Genomic DNA, 26,357 nt, shown 5'->3' with positions numbered 1-26,357 from the left:
CATGTATACTTTTGTCTGTATTTCTTAGTGGACTATAACAGATAGTTGAAACACTGAAAATTTCATCAGGATTGGACAAAAAGTTAAAACAATTTAAAGATTTGCATTATTTTATTGAACCTGGTCTATGCATGTCATCATGATGTGCATTGAGTGAGCTGGTGATGTCGTCTCCATTTATTTATTTACTTTTTTATTGTATGAAATTATGTTTAGTATAAAAAAAAGATTTACTACTGATATGCTGTGTTAGGTAGTTAGGTAAGTTAAATTGTTACAATGGAGACATGTTTTAAACATGTATGAAAATATGAAATAGTTTAGATATCTTATTAGAAAGTGTGGGCTTCACATCATCAGCCCACATTTGGCATATTAATGACAGCATACAGTTCAGGTTTACATACATGTACACCCATTGAATTCAGTGAAATTTGTTCGCTTGCCAAACATCGTAAAATTCACTATGTCTTCAGAAATATCAATACTACCATGACCACGACAAAGCAATGTGATGAAGGGGCATGACATACCTACTAGTTTGATATCAAATTTTTCAAGATAGCACAAATATTTTATAAGATATAGTAAATTTTATGTTTGGCAAGTGTAAACTTTTCTTTGAATTTCCTGGTTGTATGTCAGCTTCTGGCCTCAACTGTCACTCTTCTAACACACAAGGTTAGACAATTTCAGTATAGATCTTTTGGTAAAGGGTGTTGGACCAATTGTTCCTCAGCATACCATCAAACTTTGATTTAGTCTCATCAGGAGATGAGATAATGTGAGTTGTAGTATTTTGTAAATTCATGTTTGATTTTTAAAGGCATAGAAGGGCAGTCTCAATTGTGCTTCCAACACAAGAACCAACCATTGTATCCAGGGGTGTGAGACTTCAGATTTTTATCTGATTTCAGATTTTTTGGTTTTGATTTTCAGCTCATATTTGGCTTTCCTCTGTACAAAAAGTATGGGAGCTCTTTCTATTTCAATACTCTTCAGCTTTTTATTTGCGACCACTCACACCCCTGATTGTATCAAGCAACTCACTTTAAATACACAAAGGAAAATCTTTAGCTTCTGTATATAAATAATTTATTTATTAATGCAACATCTCTCTTCACACTAAGAGTATCATTACGGTGACACATCATTTGCTCTGGGCTTTATTTCACCTAAGATATAGGGATTGCCATAAGGTTTTATATTAGGTTTATGATGGGGTATAGTGTTAAATCCAGGGATGAACTTGGTCTTTACATTAATACAGCTGAGCAATCGTTGCAGGAGCAAATGTAATGAAACTATTAGTAATGACCTTCAAACCTTTATTATTGGAAAAATAGAGATGATTTTAATTGAAAAATAAGGGGAAAAGCATTTGTGAAAGAGTCAGTAGTAAAACTATGTTGAAAAATCAGAAATAGAATAAAGAGCTCTTTGATTGGCAAAAATTCTGATTCCTCCATCTGAAGTTTGGAGGTCTTCTGGTATGATAAACCATCTGATCCCTTGGAATGGTTCAACAGAGAAGAACTAGGAAGTGTTTCATTAAACCCCCAAAATACTAGACACACATCAATATTGTGATCGCCAAATGAGACACATCAGACCCAGCTACCCTTCGTTCAGGAATAGAACTGTTATGTGCTAATGAACTGCTCTAGTAAAGCTGAAGTTAGCAAGAGAAAGCAAGACAACTGATTTGTTATTCATAATGGATGCTTTTGCATTGCAGTTTCATCGTCCTGACAAACTTGTTTAACCCTAAATAGACTGGGCTATTTCGACACATAAGAAGACGGGGGGGGGGGGGGGGGCTGATTCAGCCCCCCCATGATCTCGGCCGCCGATCGCGCGATCATGACAAAACTTGGCACGCGCATTACCCATGGCATAATCTACAAAACTATAAGATCAAATTCTGCGGAAAATGACATTGCTAATCAATTATGCTAATTTATGCATAAAATCAAAATTTTGCTTTAACTAAATAATGCCCCTAACATGCTAAATTTTGGTACACAGCCACTTTATATGAACCTGATCAAATGTACTTCAAAAAAATTTCAAAATCATTTCTTTTGTATTTTATTTCTTATGTATTTCTTTGTTTTTTGATTTTCTGGAAATTGTCAGGGACTTTATTTGGACCATAAATATGATGGAATTAATTGATTTCAATCAGTAAAAGGAAAAATAATGATACATTTATGAATTTTGGCTAAAAACTCTATTCGCATTGGATTTGTACACAAATTCACGTTTTTGTGCAATTTTGGGTCTGCATGCACTTACGAAATGTTGCGTAATTTCAAAACCGCGTACCCGGGGGTCGCAAAATTGGTTTCATAAGTTGCGCGAGACTTGAATGTAAAAAGTCAGTGAGCGACGCGGTCAAAAAAATTCGCGCGGCGGATTTATCGCGAAAAATGTCGAGGGGGGGGGCTGATTCAGCCCCCCCAGTCTTTTTAGGGTTAAACCTCCTTTTCATTGTATGCCATGGTCATATTGTGTTGGTTGACTGAAATGCACTCTTAAACTGGTGTTTATCCATGACATGAATCATACAAAGTTTCCTCATCACTTTCATCTGACAACATTCCTTGATTCTGATTGGCTGAGAGGCACTCTTACTATATTAAGTGTCCGATAAACAGTACTTGTCGGATAAAGTGTCCGACAAATCCTTTCATAAAACGCTCCCCAGGATGACTTATTCTGAAGTGTGCCCTCAGTGATTACTGGAGTGAAGTCATGCCTTGGATCATACTGTTTGCTACCTGGTTGACTTATATTGAAGTATGCCCTCAATGACTACTGGAGTTTGGTTCAGATGGGTGCCAAAAGAAAAGCAATTCCCTCCGCCTCCAATGACAAGGACGCCCTCTCTTTCAGGTAGCCAATGACTGGTATGGTTATGAAGCATCAATGGACATTCTGGAGAAGACACCTACATTAAGAATAAAAACAATCAAAGCTAGTCAGGACTCTGCATTCTTTGACTTGATAAATCTTTCCTTATAAAACAAAAAATTTTAATTGTCATGTTAGGCCGTCATTGCCCATTGAGTGCTGTATTGTATTCAAGTTATTATTTTTAGTTTCTCACTTTATCCATGGATCAGCCGCAGAATATAGTGTTAATTTGTTGATGTCATACAATCTTCGACATTTGAGATCTTCTGATTGAAAATTGCTTGCAGTTCCTAAATCCAAGAAATCATGGAGGGGGGGGGGGCGTTGGTCATTTGCACATGCTGAAACATCCTTGTTGAGTCAGTTGCCATATTCCATCCGTAATATTTCAAACATTGATTGTTACAAAATTGCTCTAAAAAGCCATTTGTAGAAATTGACTTCAAGTAGTTTCCTCTCTTGTATTGTCATGATAGTGTTTCTTTTAACCTTTGTCTTTTCCTGTTCCATGTAATCTTTCTTATTTCCTTTTCTTAGGCCCTTGAACACATAATGTGGATTTGGCACTTTAGAAATACTCTATATTATTATCAAAAAATAAAAACTGCTTTATTTGGGAGTTCACATGAATGCCTTAACCCTATCTAGGCCGGGGTATTTTGGGAGTTCATATGGCGGGGGGGGGGGGGGGGCCTCCCAGGCCCCCCCTAAGATCTCGGCCGTCGACCGCGCCGAAAATTGGCACGCGGGTTGCCTGGGACATAATCTACAAGATCGTATAGTAATTTATTTCATGCGAATTGCTATTACGTGATTATGCTAATTTATGCGTAATTAGTATGCGAAATCATACTTTTTCCTCTAACTCCCTAAATAAACCTCCAAATTTACTAATTTTTGGTATAGAAACTCTTTGTGCTGTTCTTAGCAAGTGTAAATGAAAAAAATTGCAATATCAAATCATTTTCTTATGTATTATATTGTTTTTTGCAATTTCTTATGTATTTCTTTGTTTTTTGACCTTTTGTTTTTCATTGTTTTTTCAATGAAATTTGTTGGGGACTCTTCTGTGATCATAAAAAGCATAAAATAATTACATTTAGACCAGCAAAACTGAAAATAATCATGCATTTATGAATTTTGGTTGAAAACACAATTTGCATTGACTTTGTACACGAAATCATGTTTTTGAGCAATTTTTGGTCTGACATGCACTTACATAATGTTGCGTAATTTTGGAACCACATACCCGGGTGACGCAAAATTGGTCTCAAAAGTTGCGCAAGACTTGAAAGTAAAAAGTCCGCGAGCGGCGCGGTCAAAAAATTTCGCACGGCGAAAATATTGCACAATTTGTTGATTCTAACTCCAATTATTTTGGGAGATTCGAAACCCAGTTTTTGTAAAATTCTCTAAAAAATCACTAAATTTAAAAGGCAGAACTACGTAAGTCTACTTACAAAAGTAGTTTTTCAAGCTTTGACGAGAATTAAAAGGCAAAACTATGTAAGTCTACTTACGTAGTTTTGCCAGAACAATAGCCGCAAAAGAAGAAGGTGATTTATCAGGCAAAACTACGTATCTCCCAAATTCTGCATTTTACCGGTCGCCCTCGTAAATTATACCGCAGAGCGAACGCACAGCTAACTGTCTGCATGATGGTCTGCCGCCGTGGCTGCACATGCGTTTGCCGATTGTGTGTGCATGCTTCAATGTGTGTAACGTATGTGCTTTGCGTATGTGTAAAAATGCGCGGCAGAGACACCGGATAGTTTTGCCTGATAATTTCGCAATGTTTAAGAGATACGTAGTTTTGCCTGATTAAACTTTGCCATGCGGAGGACATACGTAGTTTTGCCTGATAAACATTTGCCACGCGGCCGCGTACCTTGTGACATACGTAGTTTTGCCTGATAAACATTTGCCACGCAGCCGCGTACCTTGTGACATACATAGTTTTGCCTGATAAGTTAGAACATACGTAGTTTTGCCTGATAAAAAGCTCGGAGTGTGTCATCGATTTTATCAGGCAAAAGTGCGTATGTTTTAAAAAAAGTGGAAAATTAGAAGATTAAATGAGTAAATCAACTAGTTTTTGGTGCCAATAGCTTATATAAGTTCCGCAGATCAAAGGAAAACAAAAAAAATCGATATACCATTTTCCACTTTTCAAAGAAAAGCAAAAGAAGCAATGTAAAATATTCAAGCTCGAATATCTCCGAATGGCTAAAAAGGAGATACGTAGTTTTGCCAGATCACGGCCGACCAACCAATTGCATATATCATTACTATTATTAGAGTTTTGGCAAATATTCCACAAATCACAGAGGGAATATTGGCACTAACGAGTGCATAATTTCTGGTATTCCATGAAATAAAGCCATCCAATATAATTATTATTATCCACACCCCCCCAAAAAAAAGGGAAAATTTTGATTGAGCAAGTCATGTCATCACAACCACTTGATATGGCCTCATATAAATATGGCATGCAGTTAACATTGACATTATTGAGTATCATTGTGCTCTATTCTGCACATCACTTTGCTTTCATTGTTACATGCGTTCTATATTTCAAAAATTTGTGCATGCTCACTAGACTGTTAAAGACGGTCTCATATTTAATGGCAGGAGCCTAGGGCATATTCATTGTATTGATGCTGACCAAATTACGTAATTTGCTGTATCGCTAAGACAATATATACTATTATTATTCAGATGTAGGGTTTTAGAGGCGCAGATATTTTTTGACATCTGACGAGGTTGTTTCAAAGAGATAAACAAGTGGAATGCCTCTGGCCGTCTCACCTGCATCACGCGGTTCAATATAGCAGCAGTGCTGACTTTGAAAACTACTCTAACTCGCACAAGATGTTCAGTGATACATGGTTACTCTAATGTCCACTTTTTATGAAATAGACCAATAAACTTACAGAGATATGATGGTTATTCAACAACAAAAACCAACATGGTCAAAGTTCATTGACCTTACATGACCTTTGACCTTAATCATGTGACTTGAAACTCGCACAGGATGTTCAGTGATACTTAATTACTCTTATGTCAAAGATTCATGAAACAGATCCATAAACTTTCAAAGTTATGATGGTAATTCAACAGTTACACCCCATTTGGCCAACGTTCATTGACCTTTGACCTTGGTCATGTGACCTGAAATGCGCACAGGATGTTCAGTGATACTTGATTACTCTAATGTCCAAGCTTAACGAACTAGACCAATAACTTTTCAAAGTTATGATGGTAATTCAACACATACCCCCAGTTCATTGACCCTAAATGACCTTTGACCTTAATCATGAGACCTGAAACTTGCACAAAATGTTCAGTGATGCTTGATTACTATTATGTCCATGTTTCATGAATCAGATCCATAAACTTTCAAAGTTATGATGGGAATTCAACAGATACCCCCAATTCGGCCAAAGTTCATTGACCCTAAATGACCTTTGACCTTGGTCATGTGACATAAAACTCACGCAGGATGTTCAGTGATAATTGATTAACCTTATGTCCAAGTTTCATGAACTAGGTCCATATATTTTCTAAGTAATGATGACATTTCAAAAACTTGTTGGTTAAATGATTGTGCGCATGAAGCTATTGTTATGTCACAATTAAACTGCATTGCATATTAGTTGCCAGGAGGTGTGGTAAAGGAGCGTCAATTCATTGAATTTGAATGTACTTGCACTTTAAGCTAGTTCATCTTTACTCTATTATAGAGATTTCTTATTTCAAAACAAGTGGAATGCCTCTGGCCGTCTCACCTGCACCACGCAGTTCAATATAGCAGCAGTGCTGACTTTGAATACTACTCTAACTCGCACAAGATGTTCAGTGATACATGGTTACTCTTATGTCTACTTTTTATGAACTAGACCAATAAACTTACAGAGATATGATGGTTATTCAACAAAAAACCCCAACATGGCCAAAGTTCATTGACCTTACATGACCTTTGACCTTGATCATGTGACCTGAAACTCGCACAGGATGTTCAGTGATACTTTATTACTCTTATGTACAAGTTTCATGAATCAGATCCATAAACTTTCAAAGTTATGATGGTAATTCAACAGATACACCCAGTTCGGCCAAAGTTCATTGACCTTTGACCTTGGTCATGTGACCTGAAACGTGCACAGGATGTTCAGAGATACTTGATTACTATAATATCCAAGTTTAATGAACTAGACCAATAAACTTTCAAAGTTATGATGGTAATTCAACAGATACCCCCAATTCGGCCAAAGTTCATTGACCCTAAATGACCTTTGACCTTAATCATGAGACCTGAAACTTGCACAAAATGTTCAGTGATGCTTGATTACTATTATGTCCAAGTTTCATGAATCAGATCCATAAACTTTCAAAGTTATGATGGGAATTCAACAGATATCCACAATTCGGCCAAAGTTCATTGACCCTAAATGACCTTTGACCTTGGTCATGTGACGTGAAACTCGTGCAGGATGTTCAGTGATACTTGATTAACCTTATGTCCAAGTTTCATGAACTAGGTCCATATAGTACGGAAGATGTTGATCATCGTGGTAGCTGAATCTGAGTAAAGAAATAAATAATCTGTTGTCTCACGATGCGGCAAACAGTTTGCCGCATCGTGAGACAACAGATTATTTATTTCTTTAACTAGGTCCATATATTTTCCAAGTTATGATGACATTTCAAAAACTTAACCTCAGGTTAAGATTTCGATGTTGATCCCTCCAACATGGTCTAAGTTCATTGACCCTAAATGACCTTTGACCTTGGTCATGTGACATGAAACTCTAATAGGATGTTCAGTAATACTTGATTAACCTTATGGCCAAGTTTTATTAACTAGGTCCATATACTTTCTAAGTTATGACGTCATTTCAAAAACTTAACCTAAGGTTAAGATTTGATGTTGACGCCGCCGCCGCCGTCGGAAAAGCGGCGCCTATAGTCTCACTCTGCTTCGCAGGTGAGACAATGACAATACTCAGGCGCCATGCTCATGATTTACAAGATTGCCATAAATGATGGTTACGAAAAACTATTTTTCTTTGCCTTCATTACTTTATTATGTTGATTGTTTAGCTTTGTGGGGTATCTAAATAATAATGATAATATTGGATGACCAATTTTTGTGGGATGCGTAGAAATATTGTTACTCGCTGAAGAACAATATGTTATTTATCCTCGACTCGTCCAATATTGCTCTTCAGCCAATATTCCCTAAATAAATCATGCTTGTGTTTGGTACCTTTTCTACTATGAAAATAAATACTAAATATTCAATCAGAAAGTAGAAATCAAAGAAAGTAACATTTTTGTCATCTTGTTAAATATCTTTAGAACAATGGAATCTTGAGAGAGATTTAGCAGAATAAAACTAACACATTCTAAATATTGCACTTCAATAACAGATAAATGGCTTATCATTACAGTGCAAAAAGGGCTAAACTTGACTTCTGGAACAATTTTTTTTAATTTCCACTCATCCATCGATGGGTGGAAATGACCCAAGAAATGTTTGTTTCCAAAAGAACTCGGGTATTTCTGAAGAATTTATTACATGTAGATGATTTAGCCAGCACATGCTGGAATGCATGTGGTACACTATTTATCATATTTCATAATGTCTAAAATTGTCCAATGTTAATGACACAAAATATTTTTTTCAATGAAAACATTCTTGATATACAAATTTGATTTGTAGATAAGATAAAAATGGTTTGCCATGCATAGACTGGCTAAATAGCTCAGGTTAGACCTTTCTATCATTTATAAGACTGTCTTTACCTCTAATCTGATTTCAAGTAGAGTCCATGTAATAAGATGGATGATGGTTAGTGAGGGTGGGGTATCAGTGATTGGTTGCACCCCACCCAGGAGATATAGCTGGTCTTCTACTATGTGAGCTGTATGTGAATACCTGTTGGGAAAAATTAAGTTTAAACATAAATGTCAGAGTAATGATCTCAGAATGAGTTTGAATCCTATGATATAACCTCAATTTATGTACTTAATGATTCTTGTAGAAGATAAGCACGACATTCCAGAAAATTTTTCATGTTGGGTCTTTTTGCAAGAAATAATAGAACATAGTAAATGCATTAAAAATGCCCGTCAAAAGACAATGAACAGCTGAGAGGTCTTTGTCAAAAAATTGGTGAACCGGGATACACAAAGTCAGATTTTTACAGAAAAAAACCCAGATGTAGATCAACAATGATACTGTGAAAGTTAATCTTGATTTGGAGATTTTCTGATGAAATCACTATGTGCTGTAACTATTAAGTGGATTATTCTGAGTCATGTACTTGCACTTAACAAATTAGTTTGATTTGAATAAACCTTTCTCAGGGGCATCTTGTTTCTTGAAGGATTCAAACTGGTGGATTATTATTACCAATACTCACACTTTATCATTGACAAAATAATGCAGGGAAAGCTGCTATGGAAGGGATTATAGCACAGACAAGTTGCCTAAATGACTAACCTTGGTTTTAATGATGGTATGGTTTCTTGGATGGTATGTGACTTGGTTTCTACATTGAGGATTACTATAGAGTGTAGGGGTGTGGTATCACACCCTATACCACCTGTTACTACCACATAGGAGTTACCCCAAGGTGTGGCAGAATGAGAATGTCTAGCATCAATGAATCCTCCTTCAAAGTGTATCTGTAAGACAAACACACAACAACTAAAATCTTATATAGATGATAAGATGAATTCTAAAGGGTGTCAAAATACAAGTATATATTTAAACCTCATAAATCAGTTTCTGCATCTGAATCTATAAATTGCAATAGTGGAATGTAAGTTTGAAATGATAAACTCAAGTTGACATTGTAGAGCTTACTCTGCCTCCAGGAAATTTGGGATGTACACAGTTGCAATTAGATGGTAAATGGATTCGCGAGATATAGGGGTTTAGGATGGGCTAGTTCATACGGAAGCTTTAAAGTGCTATTTACTTGTCAAGATGGTGAGATCTCGCCAAGTCGACATATGAAACGTTGTATATCAACATGGTGAGATATTTTAACTCGCCAAGTTAAAAAGTAGATGGCAAATTTTGATTTATATCTAGTGTGCATGCACCACATCCCATTTACAACAAATCTTGGCTACCGATCAACATTCTCATGCATGCAGGCTGAAGTTTTATCTTACTATTTACTTTTATATGTCAGCATGGTGAGATACATGATCTCGCCATGTTGACATACAACTTTTCATAAGTCAATTTGGCAAGATTACACATCTCGTCATCTTGACAAGTCAATGGCACTTTAAAGTTTCCTTACAACAATAAACATTCTGAGAATCCTCCAGGTACTATCTAATGGATGCGCTTCTACACCCCTCCCACCATACACCAGAACAAATTTCCCTTTGGGCCGCTGTGGTCTTGTGGTCACGACTCTCGTCTTTCAATCTGAGGGACGCCGGGTTCTAATCCCAGCCGTGGTGTGCTTTCCTTCATAAGAAATTCACCCATATTGTGCTGCATTTAACCCAGGTGAGGTGAAAGGGCAACAGGTAGGATTAATTCCTTGAGTGAAATAGGCAACTATATAATTAGTGCCTCATAACTGTTAAATATTATCAATCAACAAATGGCTGCCTAAAGCTATAACCAGCAATTCCTTACAAAGATATTCCACAATAAACCAATCAAAGCGGTTGACTGCAGCTCAGATAGAAAGCATCTTGAGTCAGGTTGATGGACCTTACAACCTTGTCATGCTAAGTATTTTCTCATTGAATGCTTACCCTTTGCCATGATATCTTCTCTACATCTAAGAGCCAAGTATCACCTAAGGGGTGCCCTTCTACACCCCTACCACCATACACCAGAACAAACTCCCTTCCAGCTAGAGTCAATGGGGTAGCTGTATGCCTCCACCTAGGGGATGGTGACACCTCTCCTCCCTGTACAGTTTGTAGCTGATAGGATGGTAGATGATGGGTGTTCTGTAGAGTCAGGATGTATGGAATGGTACAAGGTTTAGAAGGAGATGTACGACCACCAAAGATGAGGAATTGGCCAGAGTTTAAGGCAGTCATGGTGTGATGGAGTCTCGGTCCTAAAAAACAACACACAGAAAAAAATATTGTCATGATTAAGAACACAGATTTATTTACATGATTCACCAAACACATATCAATGCAATCAAACTTCAGCTGACTATTAAAGGGGAAGTTCACCCTGAAGAAAACTTTCTTGTGAAAATAGCAGAAAAAATAGTAAAAAATATTGGTGAAGGTTTGAGGAAAATCCGTTAAAGAGTAAGAAAGTTATTAGAGTTCAAAGTTTTGGATTTGTGACGTCATAAACGAGCAGCTGTCCCATGTGTTATGTAATATAAAATGCATAAATTTCTAATTTTGTATGGTTCCTGATGACTTAATTTTGTTTTCTTTTCATGATCGCGTGTGAAACGATTTGTCTATTGATATACAAAAGTTACAGTGAAAACCATTTTCAATTTTCTGAGAAAATTACATTTCATTGATTTTTTACCATTCGCTATGTAGGAATGCTGCTCGCATATGACGTCACAAATCAAAAAATTGAAATTCTAATAACTTTTTAATTATTTGATGAATTTTTCTCAAACCTTCGGCAATATTTTTCATTAATTTTTCTGCTATTTTTACAATAAACTTTTTGTCAGGGTGAACTTCCCCTTTAAGGGTTGGTGTCAGATTAAGACAACTTTCATGTTTGTTCCCCCCCCCCCCATTTTAAATGCTCTTTCATATAAGTGTCACAAGAGGATCAAAATCATTGTAATAATTGGAACATTAGTGCACATTAGCTATATCAACAGAGCAATTGCAGTTGAGAGAGTTCTTAAAATGTATTATGAAATTCATTTAGAATGTTTTCAACACGATTAAAAACATCTGTAATATATTCCACTGTTTTTTTCTCACTTCTCAATAATATTGAATATTAAAAAAGGATTGCCAATAATCTACCTAACTTCTCAGACCCTTGAGTGGCGTGCAGCTCAATGACGTTACCAAGATGATGATTAATCATGTGAACCTTGTCCAGTCTTCTATGACATCCTGCTGAATCACCAAACCCTCCTGAGATCATAATATTACTTGTGTCTGGAATCAGTACACTGGCATGTGAAAACAGCCTCAACAAGGTGGTAGCCTCTAATGTAGACTGTAGAGGGTGTGGTTTCACAAGTACTGTTGGGTTGATATCAGATACGAAGCTATGCTCTGCTACTGAAGGTGCTAATGGCAATTCTAGAATCGAATTACAGAAACATACAGAACATACTTTCTGATTTAACCTCCTATCAAATAACAATACAAACATTCTTTGTAAATTACCAAATTGCCAAATAATACAAAGTCAACTGGGAACATAAACATGAATTATAAAAATTCCCCAATAATTATTTAAGCCCATTCCCAATTTCGCATGTTTTCTAAATTGTTGCAGTGATGTATTTTCAGTATAAAAACAATAATGTAAAAGTAAAACTAATTAGTACCACCATAACTAGTCATTCAATGGACATTGTTTTGATATGCAACAGAATATAACAGAGTCTGACTGACTACCGTGCTCTAGACTTTTGGCCTGATAAAAATTTCCTGATTTTTCCCTCATTTGAGGCAATTTTCCTTGATTTGAGGCATTTAAAAAAATCAACTTCCCTGATTTTTCCCTGACTGGAAAAAAGTAAAATAATTTTCCCTGATGGAACCCTGTAAAGGATTATCAACAGTGATAATACTTTATTAAATAACCACACATGCAAATTGTTGACCATTATTAAAATCAGGGAGTTGGGAAGTAACTCCTGTTAGAACCATGTGACTGTATTTGCCTGCGGATTTTCATCACACCAGAAGCATGTACATGTACCAAATTACGTCATTTAAACACTTGTACGATCATGGTCTTGTGTTGACTTCCCCAGAAATCCTGATTCTGGATAAATAACGATTTGAAATGTACCTTTTTGTAATTTAAAATCGGCGTTCTGAAGTGTTGTTTAATTGAAAATAAGCATGGACACAACCGTGTTTTCAACTAATCATGTATGAAAACACCGATTCTGGCCTGAAATGAATAAGCATAAACATGCCTTATGTTGTCCAATTTTGTCTGTGCACCTTTTATTCAATAAATATATGCGCTTAATAAATCTTTCATCATTATCATTCCTAAGAGTTTTGCTCATGTCTTATATGAACTCACCTGGAAAGAGATTTCTCCTGTATTCACCACATCTACCATTGAATGCAGCAACTAGTATATAGTGAATACATTTCAAATGCCACTCCTGTTAAAAAAAAAAACAAGTGGAATGCCTCTGGCCGTCTCACCTGCATCACGCGATTCAACATAGCAGCAGTGCAGACTTTGAAAAATACTATAACTCGCACAAGATGTTCAGTGATACTTGGTTACTCTTATTTCCACGTTTTATGAACAAGACCAATACACTTTACAGAGATAGGATGGTAATTCAACAAATACAACCAATGTGGCCAAAGTTCATTGACCTCACATGACCTTTGACCTTGATCATGTTACCTGAAACTTGCACAGGATATTCAGTGATACTTGATTACTCTTATGTCCAAGTTTCAAAAGTCAGATCAATAAACTTGCAAAGTTATGATGGTAATTCAACAGATACCCCCATTATTGCCAAAGTTCATTGACCTTTGACCTTGGTCATGTGACCTAAAATGCGCACAGGATGTTCAGTGATACTTGATTACTCTTATGTTCAAGTTTTATGAACTAGACCAACATACTTTTAAAGTTATGATGGTAATTCAACATATACCCCCAATTCGGCCAAAGTTCATTGACCCTAAATGACCTTTGACCTTGGTCATGTGACATGAAACTCATGCAAGATGTTTGGCGATACTTGATTAACCTTATGTCCAAGTTTTATGAACGAGGTCCATATATTTTCTAAGTTATGATGACATTTCAAAAACTTAACCTCAGGTTAGGATTTTGATGTTGATTCCCCCAGCATGGTCTAAGTTCATTGACCCTAAATGACCTTTGACTTTGGTCATGTGACATGAAACTCTAAAAGGATGTTCAGTAATACTTGATTAGCCTTATGGCCACGTTTCATGAACTAGGTCCATATACTTTCTAAGTTATAATGTCATTTCAAAAACTTAACCTTAGGTTAAGATTTGATGTGGACGCCGCCATCAGAAAAGCGGCGCCTATAGACTCTCACTCTGCTATGCAGGTGAGACAAAAAACAATAGAACTTTCTTATTTATTAAAAAAAAAAACAATTACAGAACCAATAACTAAGATTTACTTTAAGCTCATAATATGGAGAAATTAGTCCTTTGGCACACTTGACCCAGATGTGTACCTGGCATGAATCTATTCCTTAAAACTATTGTAAGATGCTGCCAGGGTAATAATATCCATTGCAAGCAATTATAATGTGATATATGTGATATATGCTACATAAGAACAGGATATCATAACATTCTATTTGTGTTAAGTCATTCATTCCAGTATAAAGGAGCATACAGGTTTGTTATATTGAGTTCTTGTACAGGGCATACTAACATATCTACATGATTTAAAAAGGATTAATTGAACTGTTACATGAGTGGAATAGTAGGTAGCTCTGCGTATGTACAGCACACTCTTATTACAGTACAGGAATTAATTAAGTTGATGTTTGTATTCAAATTCATTCATTTATATACGTGTAGATCTATGGGAAATCTTTTTTTTAATACTCACATTGTCAGTAAAGTACAATAACAGTCCACAGTAAGTTTCAAGGAAGTTCTTTTTTGTATATTTCTATTTTTCAAGTCTGTGACTACAATAATAATTATACTTGCTTAAATACTTTATCAGAGGTCTCTAATGGGGCATTTCAAGAAACTTGCAATCGATTGCAAGTCTATTTTTGTTCCTGAAAGCAAGCATATGCCTTGCAATTAATTGCAAATTTGCAATTGATTGCTACTATGCTCCATGAAACAAGGAGAGTAATCTGATTTGCTAAAGTTAAAATTGCAACAGAATATTTGCAATTGATTGCAAATATTTTCTTGCAATACCCCCTAAGTGCTTTACAATAATACAGCTTAATATAAAATAACACATCATACAGATTCATCAGTTTCTTACCTCAAACTCATCAAATAGCTCAATCTGTTCTACTCTTATCCTTTCACCCTTTGAGATGATTTGTGTGTAGTATTCATACATGTTAATAGCACAAGATGTATCCCAACCCTTCAGAAAAGAATACAAAAGAGGATGTTTTGGTAGCATATTTGCAAATAAGAAGTATTTGCTTTGCAATGTATAAAGGAATTGAGAATGCACAGGTTGTGACTCTCCTAGGGCTAATATAAATATTCTTTCAGTGAATACAGTGTTATCAAACTACCTTCACTTAATACAATGATGAGTCACCAGCCAAATTTAAAAGAACAATTCATTGGGGGAGGAGGTACTTTTCCTACACTATTGACTGAACCTGCAAATTAGAAAAACTCTAACACTGCAGTGAATGTTTCTTTTTCAGGGCTTTTTTTTATTTTGCAGGTTTCTTTTGAGAAATTTTCCTGCACCCTCATGAAATTGTCTTTCCCTGTAAGGCACACTAACATACAATGCCATAGCATCAAATTTTCTTGTTTGATATCATTCACATCACAATAAAAGTGGCAAAACAGGTACTTCTCTTTCCAAAAACTTTTTACTTTCTCAGCACAAATGAAATTATGGTATAGGCTTCATCATTCTCTGTATAACTAATCGTTATTTCAAAAGATAAATGATAAGACAAACAAACAGTCAATGAGCGACCGTCAGGTCAGCTCAGTCTCCCTATCCAGTCAAACATGAGGGAATAGGTTCTAGGGCATGTTGCATAAAAGTTACCATATTGGTTACTTTGTCATGCAATGGTAACTAACATGAAATCCTTGATTCTGATTGGCTGTTGGTCATCATTACCATGGTAGTGGATGTTATTAGAATAGTAATTCTCATGCAACAGGGCCCTGATTCTCTTTGTAATATTGGTCTGTCTAATATTGAAGGTGAATTCCATTTTAATGAAAGCCATACCTGTTGTATAAACCTAGCACAGTGTTTTTGCTTATTGGTGTACTTCTGTATCGCGTTTAGTGGCGAGTTCAGCTTTTTGAAATGTTTCTGCCTGAAACAAAAAGAAAGAGGAAATTCATATTCATCAATTCTAGTCATTCAAAAGATATCTTAGAATTATCATTTCAAAATGTTATGATATGCTGTAATTAGTAAAGGAAAAAAATGAAAAAAAAAACAAACAATTTATTGTATTTCTTAAAATCTAAACTTCAAATATAGATTATTTACTTTGAAAGTACTACAGTACAAATATCAAGTTTTATATGGATAATAATGTACTACATGTATGTATATCTGAGTTGCTATTTTTTAAATAGCAAACGAAACAAAGAAGAAAAAATCATAATAGCTTGTATTTCAGACAGTGAACCTGCAAATCTTTTAATTTTTTTTCTTCCAAGAGCTAAAATTTCAACTCACATTACAATGCCAAAAGGATCATCAGGCAAAACCTAAGAGAAGAAAAAAAATGAATGCAATGTTATCGAAACTGTCTCATAAGATTCTGTGTACAGACATGCATACAGATAGGCATACAAACACACACAATGCCTACAATAACATGAGCAAGGTGAGGTAAAGATCTCATTGGCGGGTAAGGTCTGGGTATCTAATAATTGTAGAGCAGGGTAAATCTTTATGAGGGAACCTGCTATTACCCAATCAAGGTATTTGTAAGAAGTAATATCAAAATTGTTAATGTGGCTGAAAATATACTCAAATCGACCAAAAATGTAGTTGTCTAGTATCACTTGTGGAAGAATGATAATAATAAAGATCATAAAAAAATCCATGATGTACACATACATTGACACTTTAATAGTTAAAGGACAAGTCCACCCCAACAAAAACTTAATTTGAATAAAAAGAGAAAAATCCAACAAGCATAATGCTGAAAATTTCATCAAAATCAGATGTAAAATAAGAAAGTTATGACATTTTAAATTTTCAATTCATTTCACTAAACAGTTATATGCACATCTCGGTCGGTATGCAAATGAGGGAACTGATGACATCACTCACTCACTATTTCTTTTGTATTTTATTATATGAAATATGAAATATTTTGATTTTCTTGTCATTGTCATGTAAAATGAAGTTTCATTCCTCCCTGAACATGTGGAATTCCATTATTTTAACATTTTGTGGTTCAGGCAAGGAGGTCCTAATTGTCAAATTCGTAAAAATTGAAATATTGTATAATTCAAACAATAAAAAACAAAAGAAATAGTGAGTGAGCGACATCATCGACTCTCTCAAATGGATGTAACTGACTCGTTCATATAACTATTTTGTGAAAAATAGGCAAAACTTTGAAATGTCATAACTTTCTTATTTTACATCTGATTTTGATGAAATTTTCAGCATTGTGCTTGTCTGAATTCCTAATTCAAATAAACATTTTTCTGAGGTAGACTTGACCTTTAACCAACTCATGAACAATCATTACCACTTGGAAACTATCTTTCATTTTCTGCTCCATTTGTTGCTTTTTTCTCTATCAGGCCAATATTTTCATGTCTTTAGACTTGACATCTTATATTCATGTACCAACTAAGTTCAGAAATTTTTTTTTAAAAAGTCATATAATGTGCTTAAAGGTAAAAGCTAGTTTTGGTAACGATTTCAAAATGAGTTCGTACAGAATCCAATGAAATGACCACCAAAGTGTCTGTTTGTATAAATAAAACGCATGTGCCAAAGGATTCTGGAAGAAATTGTGTAATTGCTGAGAAATCAGCAAATAAGCACAGGATTCGGGTAGAGCGTCGGGCCCGACGCTCTAAGCAATAATTATACATTGTCCCACGTGCGCTTATCTGTGTTGGGGATCTTCGGTGTGAACATTTTTCAGCGTAGATTTCAAGATTTCACAAAGTTCAGTTAATGTAATTGTACCAGATCTAGATCCTCGATGATATGCTGACAATTAAGCCTTGTTTTACAGACTTTCTCATGAAATCAGTGTTTACTGCAACTACTGGAATTTCTCTTTAAAAAGTGAAACATGACTATTGCTTTATAGCACTGATGAAAAAGCACTATAAACTTGATCTTGAGATTGTTCCATTAATCTTGAACCCAAATATTGTAAAGAAAATTCAATCTTTAGAGTGAAATCTTCACTATTTTCGGCAAATGTTGAGAGCAAGTGGCATCCTTTTTCATACCTGGAAAAAAAGAATTCAGACAGAAATAGTATACAAATAATGCACGTAAACGCGTGCATGCAGGGCCAAATAATGAACGATGTGCGAGAAGAGCCAATGGATATACCGCACCGAGGTCCACAGGACCGTTTGTGGTATGTCCATTTGGCGAGTCGAGCACAGAGTTCATTATTTAGGTCCTCTATGCACAAGAATGTGTGCATTGTTTGTTTTATACATCCCCCCTCCCCCATGTTACTGACTTGCCCTGAATGCTATATTTGATCTAAATTCTAAATAATTCCAGACCTCGCACTATAGTACAATTGGTATGACATCAGAGTGCAATATAGTGCATTTTGGACGTAATAGTGCAATTCGCTGAATATCATTTGATCCAATTTAGACCAATCAGATTACAGAAAAATGTTAGGAGTTGTATAATATAAACTCCAAGATACTTACTTGTTCATATGAAACAAATTGACCATGAGTGAAATAGCCTCCAGCCCACTTTATAAGAGCATCTGAACTGCAAAATACATTAAAAAATATTAAATAAAAGATGTCCATAATTATATGAATCCCTAATGAGATATCTAGTTTTACTAAATGTTAAAGTGCCACCTTTATGTTGACCCTACCTCAAGTGATATTTGTCATGTCATCTGTGAACTTTAAGAAAAAAACATGACCCTGTATATTCATAATAAAGATGTTAATGTTTAAAAAAAATAGCAAAACAAAACAAACCAAAAGAAAACCAAACAGTAGCAGTGAAGATGGCTTACATTATGGATTCTCTGTTGACTGGTCTTAACCCTAAAAGGACTGGCGGGAGAGGAGGGGGGCATGATGCCCCCCTCCCCCTCAATGCTTCACATGATATTTCTGAAATTTCTAAAATTTTATGACTTTTCTCTTTGAAGTCTTGCGCAACTTTTGAGACCAAATTCATGACATATATGTATAGCATCGTGGCGCCACATGACTTTTTACAAGACAATATCATGCAGAAAATGGCTCATTTTTATACCTTGTGTACAAAGTACGTATATGGGAGATGAACTTCATAAAAGGGTGATTATTTTTCATTCTAATTGTTCTGCTCAATTAATTTAGGGTTTAATTTAGTTGTCAAAAGGTGTGAAATAATTTCCATTGAAAAAAAACAATGAAAAACAAAAAACGACATCTGTAAAAAAAAAAGAAAATTTGAAGTGAAATTGGGTGTTAAATATGCAAGTAATTTTTTCACGAATTAATTTACATATTTTATTCATAAGAAATAAAAAATAATATTTTCATAGTTTTTTTATACTGGCTTGTACATATGTGGTGAAGAATATGTGTGCCAAATTTCGGTGCGATCGCACGAACGGTGGCCTCGAATAGAAGGGGGCATCATCCCCCCGTCCTCAACACTGTAAATCTCAAGTAGCCCAGTCCTTTTAGGGTTGATGCAGCTCCCATCTGTGGTGCTCTTTTATATTCCCCCTTTGTACTGCAATAAATAAATATGGAAAAGTGGCCTTTCCTTAAAATATACCAACATTCAAGGCCTGTGTGAATTACAGTGGGGCCTACCTGTGAGTATCAATGTATGTAATGACACACTCAGACAGAAGCAGGGTGGGCAATACTGAGTCAACGCCAATGTCCTTGAAGACTCTCTCTAAAGTATCTAGATGTTTCAGATCAACCCCAAGTAGATGGTACTTCTCAGATGATATACAAACACCTGTGAGAAGAACATATACATGTAGGTTCATATCTAGTAGAAGTTTCAAGCTGAAGGAATTCTTCATCTGAATCAAAGCTATGTGTGCTACATGCTACACCCCCTAAAGACTTGTGGTTTGCGAACCACGAGTCTCGCCTGATTTTGCGATCAATAAATAACATGATCTAATGACCCCTACATGAACTTTGACCTTGTCATCCTAATGAACAGAAACTTCAAAAAAGGATGGACATGACCTCACATTTTTTGACCTTTTGACTTCTAGGTGAACTTTGACACCATCTTTCTAATGGACACACATTAGACCAAGTGTGAACCTAATTGATGCAGAAATAAAGAAATGAGAGGTTGAAAAAAAATAACTCATCCTTTTGACCCCTAGATGACCTTTGACCCCATCATCCTTAACAACACACATGTGGTATTACCCAAGGATCATTTGCATCAAGTGTGATGAAAACTGATGCAGTAATATAGAAATGAGAGCAAGTTGAACAAAAACTTCAACATTTTTGTAGCAGACCAACAAACTAACAGACCAAAAGGAAAGGTCTCTGCCAAAACATTGTTCAGGCAAGACAAAAATTAGGTTTGAGTTTGCATCCCACCCCAAAATGTTAACTTTAAGAACCCACTGCACTATTCACATAATAAATAATGATTAGTTTAAAGGTCCACCACACCTCTAATTAGTTAGATTGGAAGGAGAGACCCATGCACCACCAAGGCACAGGTGATGCCAACAAATAATTCACTGACCTTTAGGGCAACATCAGATATATTGCCCGCAATAGAATCATATTGGCCTCTGAGGCCTTAGATGAGGGCAAAATGGTTCTTTACACTTTTTAAGGGCAATATATTTCATGTTCCCTGACAGAAAAGCCAGTCAGACATCAAGAGCAAAAACTGTGAAATTTTCAGATATTTTACCCTTTAAGAATGAGAATCTATTTTATCATGCTGAGTATACTGGGCCTCTGAACTTTACCATTGTGACGTAATTAAAAGGTCACGTCCCTGGCCTGGGGACACAGTATCCAGCGTTGTCTCATCTTGATTGACATTATGACGTATTTTGTTACGGCGTAGTTCAATAAGACACCTAGAATACCAGGATATTAGCTCTGCCTGATTGCCCGCTACATTTCCATGCATTTTCTCATTGACTTTTCCGAGCAGGTAGTAATTTGGGTCAATGGATAAACAATTGGAAAATAATTGCCCCACAATTCGATCACAGACATAAGCAGGCAATAATTCCATAAAAGTTACCCTGCTCAGATGTCTGATACGGCTAATAATATTATCATCTATACTGAGTGCTTTAGCGATACATAAAAAATTGTGTAATTTGGTCTGCATCAATTGCCTGTTCAATCAATACCAGAGTATATCCTTAAAAGGACCGAAATCTGATGAATATCCCATAGGCTCCTGTACAAAACTTGCCGTTGCAATATGACAGCCTCGTGCGCATGCAAGCAATCTGATGAGCAGCATAGAGCACAATGTCACTCAATGACGTCATAATGAACTACATGTTAGTCGCATGTCAACAACCAAATTTGATTCTGAAGTGATGACATAATGGAAAGTGACATGTCTTGTTCAACCAAATTTATACCTCTTTTATGGGGGGGGATAGATAATAATTATAATGGATGGGTTTATTTCATGGAATACCAGAAATATGACCAGTGTTTTGGCTCAGTTTGTAGAGCATCTGTCCCACAACCTGGAGGTCGGGAGTTCAAGCCCCGGCCGCGTCACAAAAAGACGTTAAAAGATGGGAGTTGCTGCTACCGTCTTGCGTTCAACAATTAAAGGGATAGAGCCTCGTCGATCTGGCGTTGCACAGCGGCTGCCGGGCCCACAATCAATAGGACAAAACAAATTTTTGGAGTATTATTCATTTCTGATGTCTATTTCAAAATATAAAATATGGATTTTCATTTTCATATTCCACTCGTTAGGGCCGATATTCCACTCATCTACAATTTGTAGATGCCAAAACTCTTGGAATATTTCTGGTCATCCAATATGATATAAATATTTCTTACCAGAGGAATCTAGCAATGAATGATAGATTGGGTTAAGAAGCAATTCAGTCAGTTCAATTTTTTTTCGTATCAAAGCAGCTTTTCTTTTCACCAGTTGAGGAAAATCAACTTCATAGAAAACAGTGTTGTCCAAAGAGCCATTAGCTTGTAGTCTGAAGTATGTTGAGTCAAATCCAGCCCCAAGTGATATGATCTGGATAAAGATAATAATTTCAGAGTTTGATCTCTCCAGGTATGATCTATTCCCAGGTGCCCTATTCTTTTCCTTCAGCAAGAAATTTACCCATATTGTGCTGCACTCAACCCAGGTGAGGTGAATGGGTACCCAGGAGAATTTATTCCTTAAATGCTTTAGTGGCTATATGGTGGCTCAGCTACAGCCCAGGTAATAATGCAATACCAAGTATCAAGTGCAGTAGAGTATGTATGTAATTATTCTAGCTATGCTAAATGGAATTATTATTATCAATATCCTGACTTAAACTCACGATGCTGCTTAGAGCACTTTGAACAATACATAGTGTTAGTAAGGACCAACCAATTAGTTTAAAGTTCTGAGAGAATATACTGAGCAACTTTTTCTACCAATAGAGGAAATTGGACTCTTATTTGTTGTGTTTTCAAAGTGGAACGCAAGTCCTAAACCAATTAATTTTATGCAATTTGTCTATTTCTGGTTCAACCATTGGTGATCATTTTGAATCGTTCTAGACACATTGTGTCACACACATTTTAGGCTTCATCTGGGAGCCTTCTTGTACTTGTAATTGCTTTCCCATAATTTTGGACTTATCACAGCACAAAATTTGAAGCCTAGGGCACTTATTCATGTCCTTAAGCCTAGATTATTCTTATCCCAAATCTATTCCAAGTGATGCATGTACAGTGGTACAGTGAACCCACCAGAAAATGCACTCCTTCATGCTGAGTGTTGAATGGATAGAATAGCCAAGAGAAACAACCTTTACTGAATGTAATATTTGATCACCTGACTTCACAATAAAACAGGACAGAACTTGGCAATTGAAATATATAAATTTTCTGGTGGTGTTCACAACATTTAGCACCACTGTATATCCCCCATGGCTTCTTTCAGTTTTGGCCACCTTTGAAATTAAAGCTAAAGTATCACCCTGTGCCTTTTATATCAATAATTAATGGGTGAGGCCGCTATCCCATTGGGCAAATATCATAGTACAACATAAATGGCAAAACAAAATCTCCCTAGAAGGTCAAAAGTCAAGAGGGCACCCAAGGCCATCATGATCTTGCTATCTGTCTGCATCTTCCCTCGATGTCACTGACCTGATTTGTAGAATCTCCAAATATCTTAAGGAATGCCTTCAGGACATCATCAATAGCTCTGGCTCTGATATAATATCCTCTGTTAATCAGTGGTGCTCTCCTTGTTGTCTTTGACACAAAATGATGAAGGTATGTATCTTTAAAGTATCCCAATGAAGCTACAGAACACTTGCTAACAATGCTGCTATCATTGGTCCCTTGGACCTGTTAAGTACAAGAGGATGAGAGGTTCTTCAATTTAACAATACAGTAAGAATAAGTGGCACAAAAGATTTCCCCTGCCAGCCCTGGGATTTTCTCTTCAATATCTAATCAATAAATCTCAAAATTTCAGCCACATTTTCTCTTTTTGGTTTTGATCGTAACTCTTTGCCCATCAAGTTCGCTGATTGGCACACTTGCTGCTTTGCCAAGTACGCCGATCGGCACAAATCTCACAACAATCCGATTATATAGATTTAAACAATGCTTTCAATCACAAAAGCTAAGCTGCACTTCCTGCCTTGCTATTGAAAACAAATAGCATAGGCTTAGAATATTGGGCCTGCACTATTATTCTTTGACAAAGGGGCTGTAAATGGACTAGCCTGTTCTCATATTTTGTAAAAATCTGGGAATGAATAGCATGTACTCTTATAGTTTGCTAAATGAAACTTGAAGGTTCTCATTGATCAGAAATATATCTTCTAAACATGAGTAAATGTTTATGAAATATACATCAATAGAAAGCCTATTTCATACTCTACAACTTTACTGATAACATTTTTCTGTAGGAAAAAGCATAAAAAAGCCATGTAAACTACGTATGCAAATCCAAAGCACCCATTTCTGGGGTCCACAGAATTAATCCGGCAATAGGGGATTCTGTGCACGGTGGACAAAGAGTTAATAACAAAGCTCGGTTGGACTTCATTTCCACAGATTTGTTTTCTCTTTTGATTCAGGGAAAAGAACTTGGGATCATGAATTGATTGATTAGTAGAATCAATGTAATTGGAAACTTTTTGCTTTCACTTTTCATAAATTTTGTTGAATTTTAGTTTTCATTATATTTATGACAAGCAGATCAGGATCAGCCAGGTAATTATTCTTCGATTGCTAGATCGCTGTCAGCTACAGCGGAGCAAGCGGACATGCTAGCAGATTAGCTGGCACGTTTGTATGTTCAGCTGTAGCTGCACTGATCAAATGATCGAAGAAGAACCTGGCTGATCCAGGATGTCAAACAGATCACTGTTTGTCATAAAAAGTTGCTTTTTTCCAGCATATTTTTTTTGAAAGGTGGTAAGCTGAATGTATTTAATATAAATTTATCTCTATTATTTCTTCCCTTTTCCCCCGTCAAAAAGCAAAATTTAGGAGTAATCAAGAAGGTGCACCAGTGCACCCTTTTCACCATAGTTAAGGTGTTGATGGAGCTCCACCAGTATGAGCCCAATGCATGCAATGGCTGTCAGCTACAGCTGAGTGACAGTGTGCGGACTTGCTAGCAGATTGGCTGGCACGTTCGTACCCTCAGGCTCAGCTGACGGCGATCAAAGAATAACCTGGGGCCCGTAACACAAAGCTTAGTAATGATCATAAAACATTTTTCTACTTGATTCCATCGACTCTAATGTACAATCAATCATGAAAATCAAGCATGCGACCAACCGTAGTTTGTGTTACCGGACCCTAATCTGTTTGTCATCAAGTTCAAAAGTCATTTTATTTGTTTTTTTTTAAATAATTTTTAATAAACAATGTTTTTTATTACAATACAACCGTCTACATCATACCCAAACCGTATGTTAATGTTTGTGGTCTCACCGCAACATCATTTTGAATGGTACATGTAACTCCATGATGAATTTGCTTCCCTTCCATGTTGACTGCGACCAGCTCATCCAAGAATCGGATCATCAGACTACTTCTTCACCAGGACGCTGGTGCTCCCGCAGCTCCCGGGTCGGGAGATTGCGCCTGCCCTGTGCCCGAAGATATGCGGGTTGTGCTAGCCGCTAGGCCGGTGTGCATTATACTCTCCCGAGCATGAGACAAGTCATTAATATTCGTAATTTTAATTCCAAACAATTTCATCTATATTGAACAAGAAAACAACACCAATTGATGCCAAATTCTGCAAATTTTGATCAGGCTTCGAATTTGGAGATCTCCACGCTCACATGAACAGACGACTTACTCAGTGATCTCTATCGTAGATGGCGCTCGAGTACAGTCAGAGTGGAGCAGACCTGCCTGTGTGAGGTGCCGTGCAGACTCACCTGTGTGAGGTGCCGTGGCCGAGTGGTCTATGGCGCCTGGCTACATGGAAAGTCCGGGGTTCGATCCTCGGCCGTTGCACCTATGACCGTGAGCGAGGCATTTAATCTACAATGCTCTTTTATCCTGCTTTCAAATAAATGGAAATGCTATATGCATAATTGGTAATAGGTGTGCGCTTGTTTTAAAAAAAAAAAAAAAAGACCTGCACGTCTCGTCAGAATATTCACACAAAAATCTAATACTATTAATAATTATCATGATTATATTAGACCTATTTCTGAAGACAGATCAACCTGATTCAGGGGCGGAAATCTCTCCTAAAAGGTAGGGGGAACAATTAAGGGGCTGGAAAATAGGACAAGCACACAAAAAAGGTTATCATCCCAAATTTAAGGTCATTTTGATTTCAACGAAAAGAAATTTGACAAGCAAAAAAAAAAAGGTTATCATCCCCAAAGTAAGGTCATCTCGTCCTAAAAAAATGTTTTATTTCGATTTTGAATGATGTATTTCTAACCATCATAAAAGACCACAAATAGTAGGGGACATTTGATATTGTGCCCCCTACTATTTTGAGTTAGGGGGACACGCCCCCCTCCTGGATTTCCGCCCATGCCCTGACAAAAAGTTTGTTGTAAACAGGGGGTCAGAGCCACTACGGGTGGTATAGTATTTTAAAGGGGAATCCAACTTAAATAAAAACTTGTTTTTATAAGGAAAAAAAATCA

General features: G+C 36.3%; 1 protein-coding gene across 2 annotated transcripts; it reads right to left on the bottom strand.

The window, feature by feature from the left end:
* Positions 1-2,409: 2,409 nt before the first annotated feature.
* LOC121426224 (tRNA wybutosine-synthesizing protein 4-like) lies at positions 2,410-25,562 on the bottom strand. 2 transcript variants are annotated; one of them, XM_041622443.1, is made up of 14 exons: positions 25,174-25,562; positions 23,365-23,568; positions 22,060-22,252; positions 19,840-19,993; positions 18,718-18,784; positions 16,523-16,554; positions 16,061-16,151; positions 15,110-15,217; positions 13,172-13,256; positions 11,923-12,207; positions 10,711-11,024; positions 9,428-9,612; positions 8,728-8,860; positions 2,410-2,953 (listed from the first exon to the last, which is right to left on the bottom strand). In XM_041622443.1, the coding sequence occupies exons 1-14, from the start codon at positions 25,264-25,266 to the stop codon at positions 2,780-2,782; spliced, it is 2,118 nt and encodes a 705-aa protein (XP_041478377.1). In that variant the 5' UTR covers positions 25,267-25,562; the 3' UTR covers positions 2,410-2,779. The 2 variants fall into 2 exon arrangements, with proteins under 2 accessions (XP_041478377.1, XP_041478378.1); XM_041622444.1 differs by lacking the exon at positions 15,110-15,217.
* Between the last annotated feature and the right edge of the window lie 795 nt (positions 25,563-26,357).

Source organism: Lytechinus variegatus, chromosome 13, assembly GCF_018143015.1.
Source record: "Lytechinus variegatus isolate NC3 chromosome 13, Lvar_3.0, whole genome shotgun sequence".
In the NCBI taxonomy this organism is placed as follows: domain Eukaryota; kingdom Metazoa; phylum Echinodermata; class Echinoidea; order Temnopleuroida; family Toxopneustidae; genus Lytechinus; species Lytechinus variegatus.
Note: the sequence above shows the minus strand (reverse complement) of the source record. Positions and strands in the feature narration are given on the sequence as shown.

Bases quoted from the DNA above. Each gene is read 5' to 3' on its own strand.
- LOC121426224 (XM_041622443.1), bottom strand. From the start codon at position 25,266: ATGATCCGATTCTTGGATGAGCTGGTCGCAGTCAACATGGAAGGGAAG. The intron at 18,785-19,839 runs GTAGGCCCCACT...TGTATTTTGCAG, and splicing joins ACATACATTGATACTCACAG to TTCAGATGCTCTTATAAAGT. The intron at 11,025-11,922 runs GTAGATTATTGG...GTTGTTTTTTAG, and splicing joins TCAAGGGTCTGAGAAGTTAG to GACCGAGACTCCATCACACC.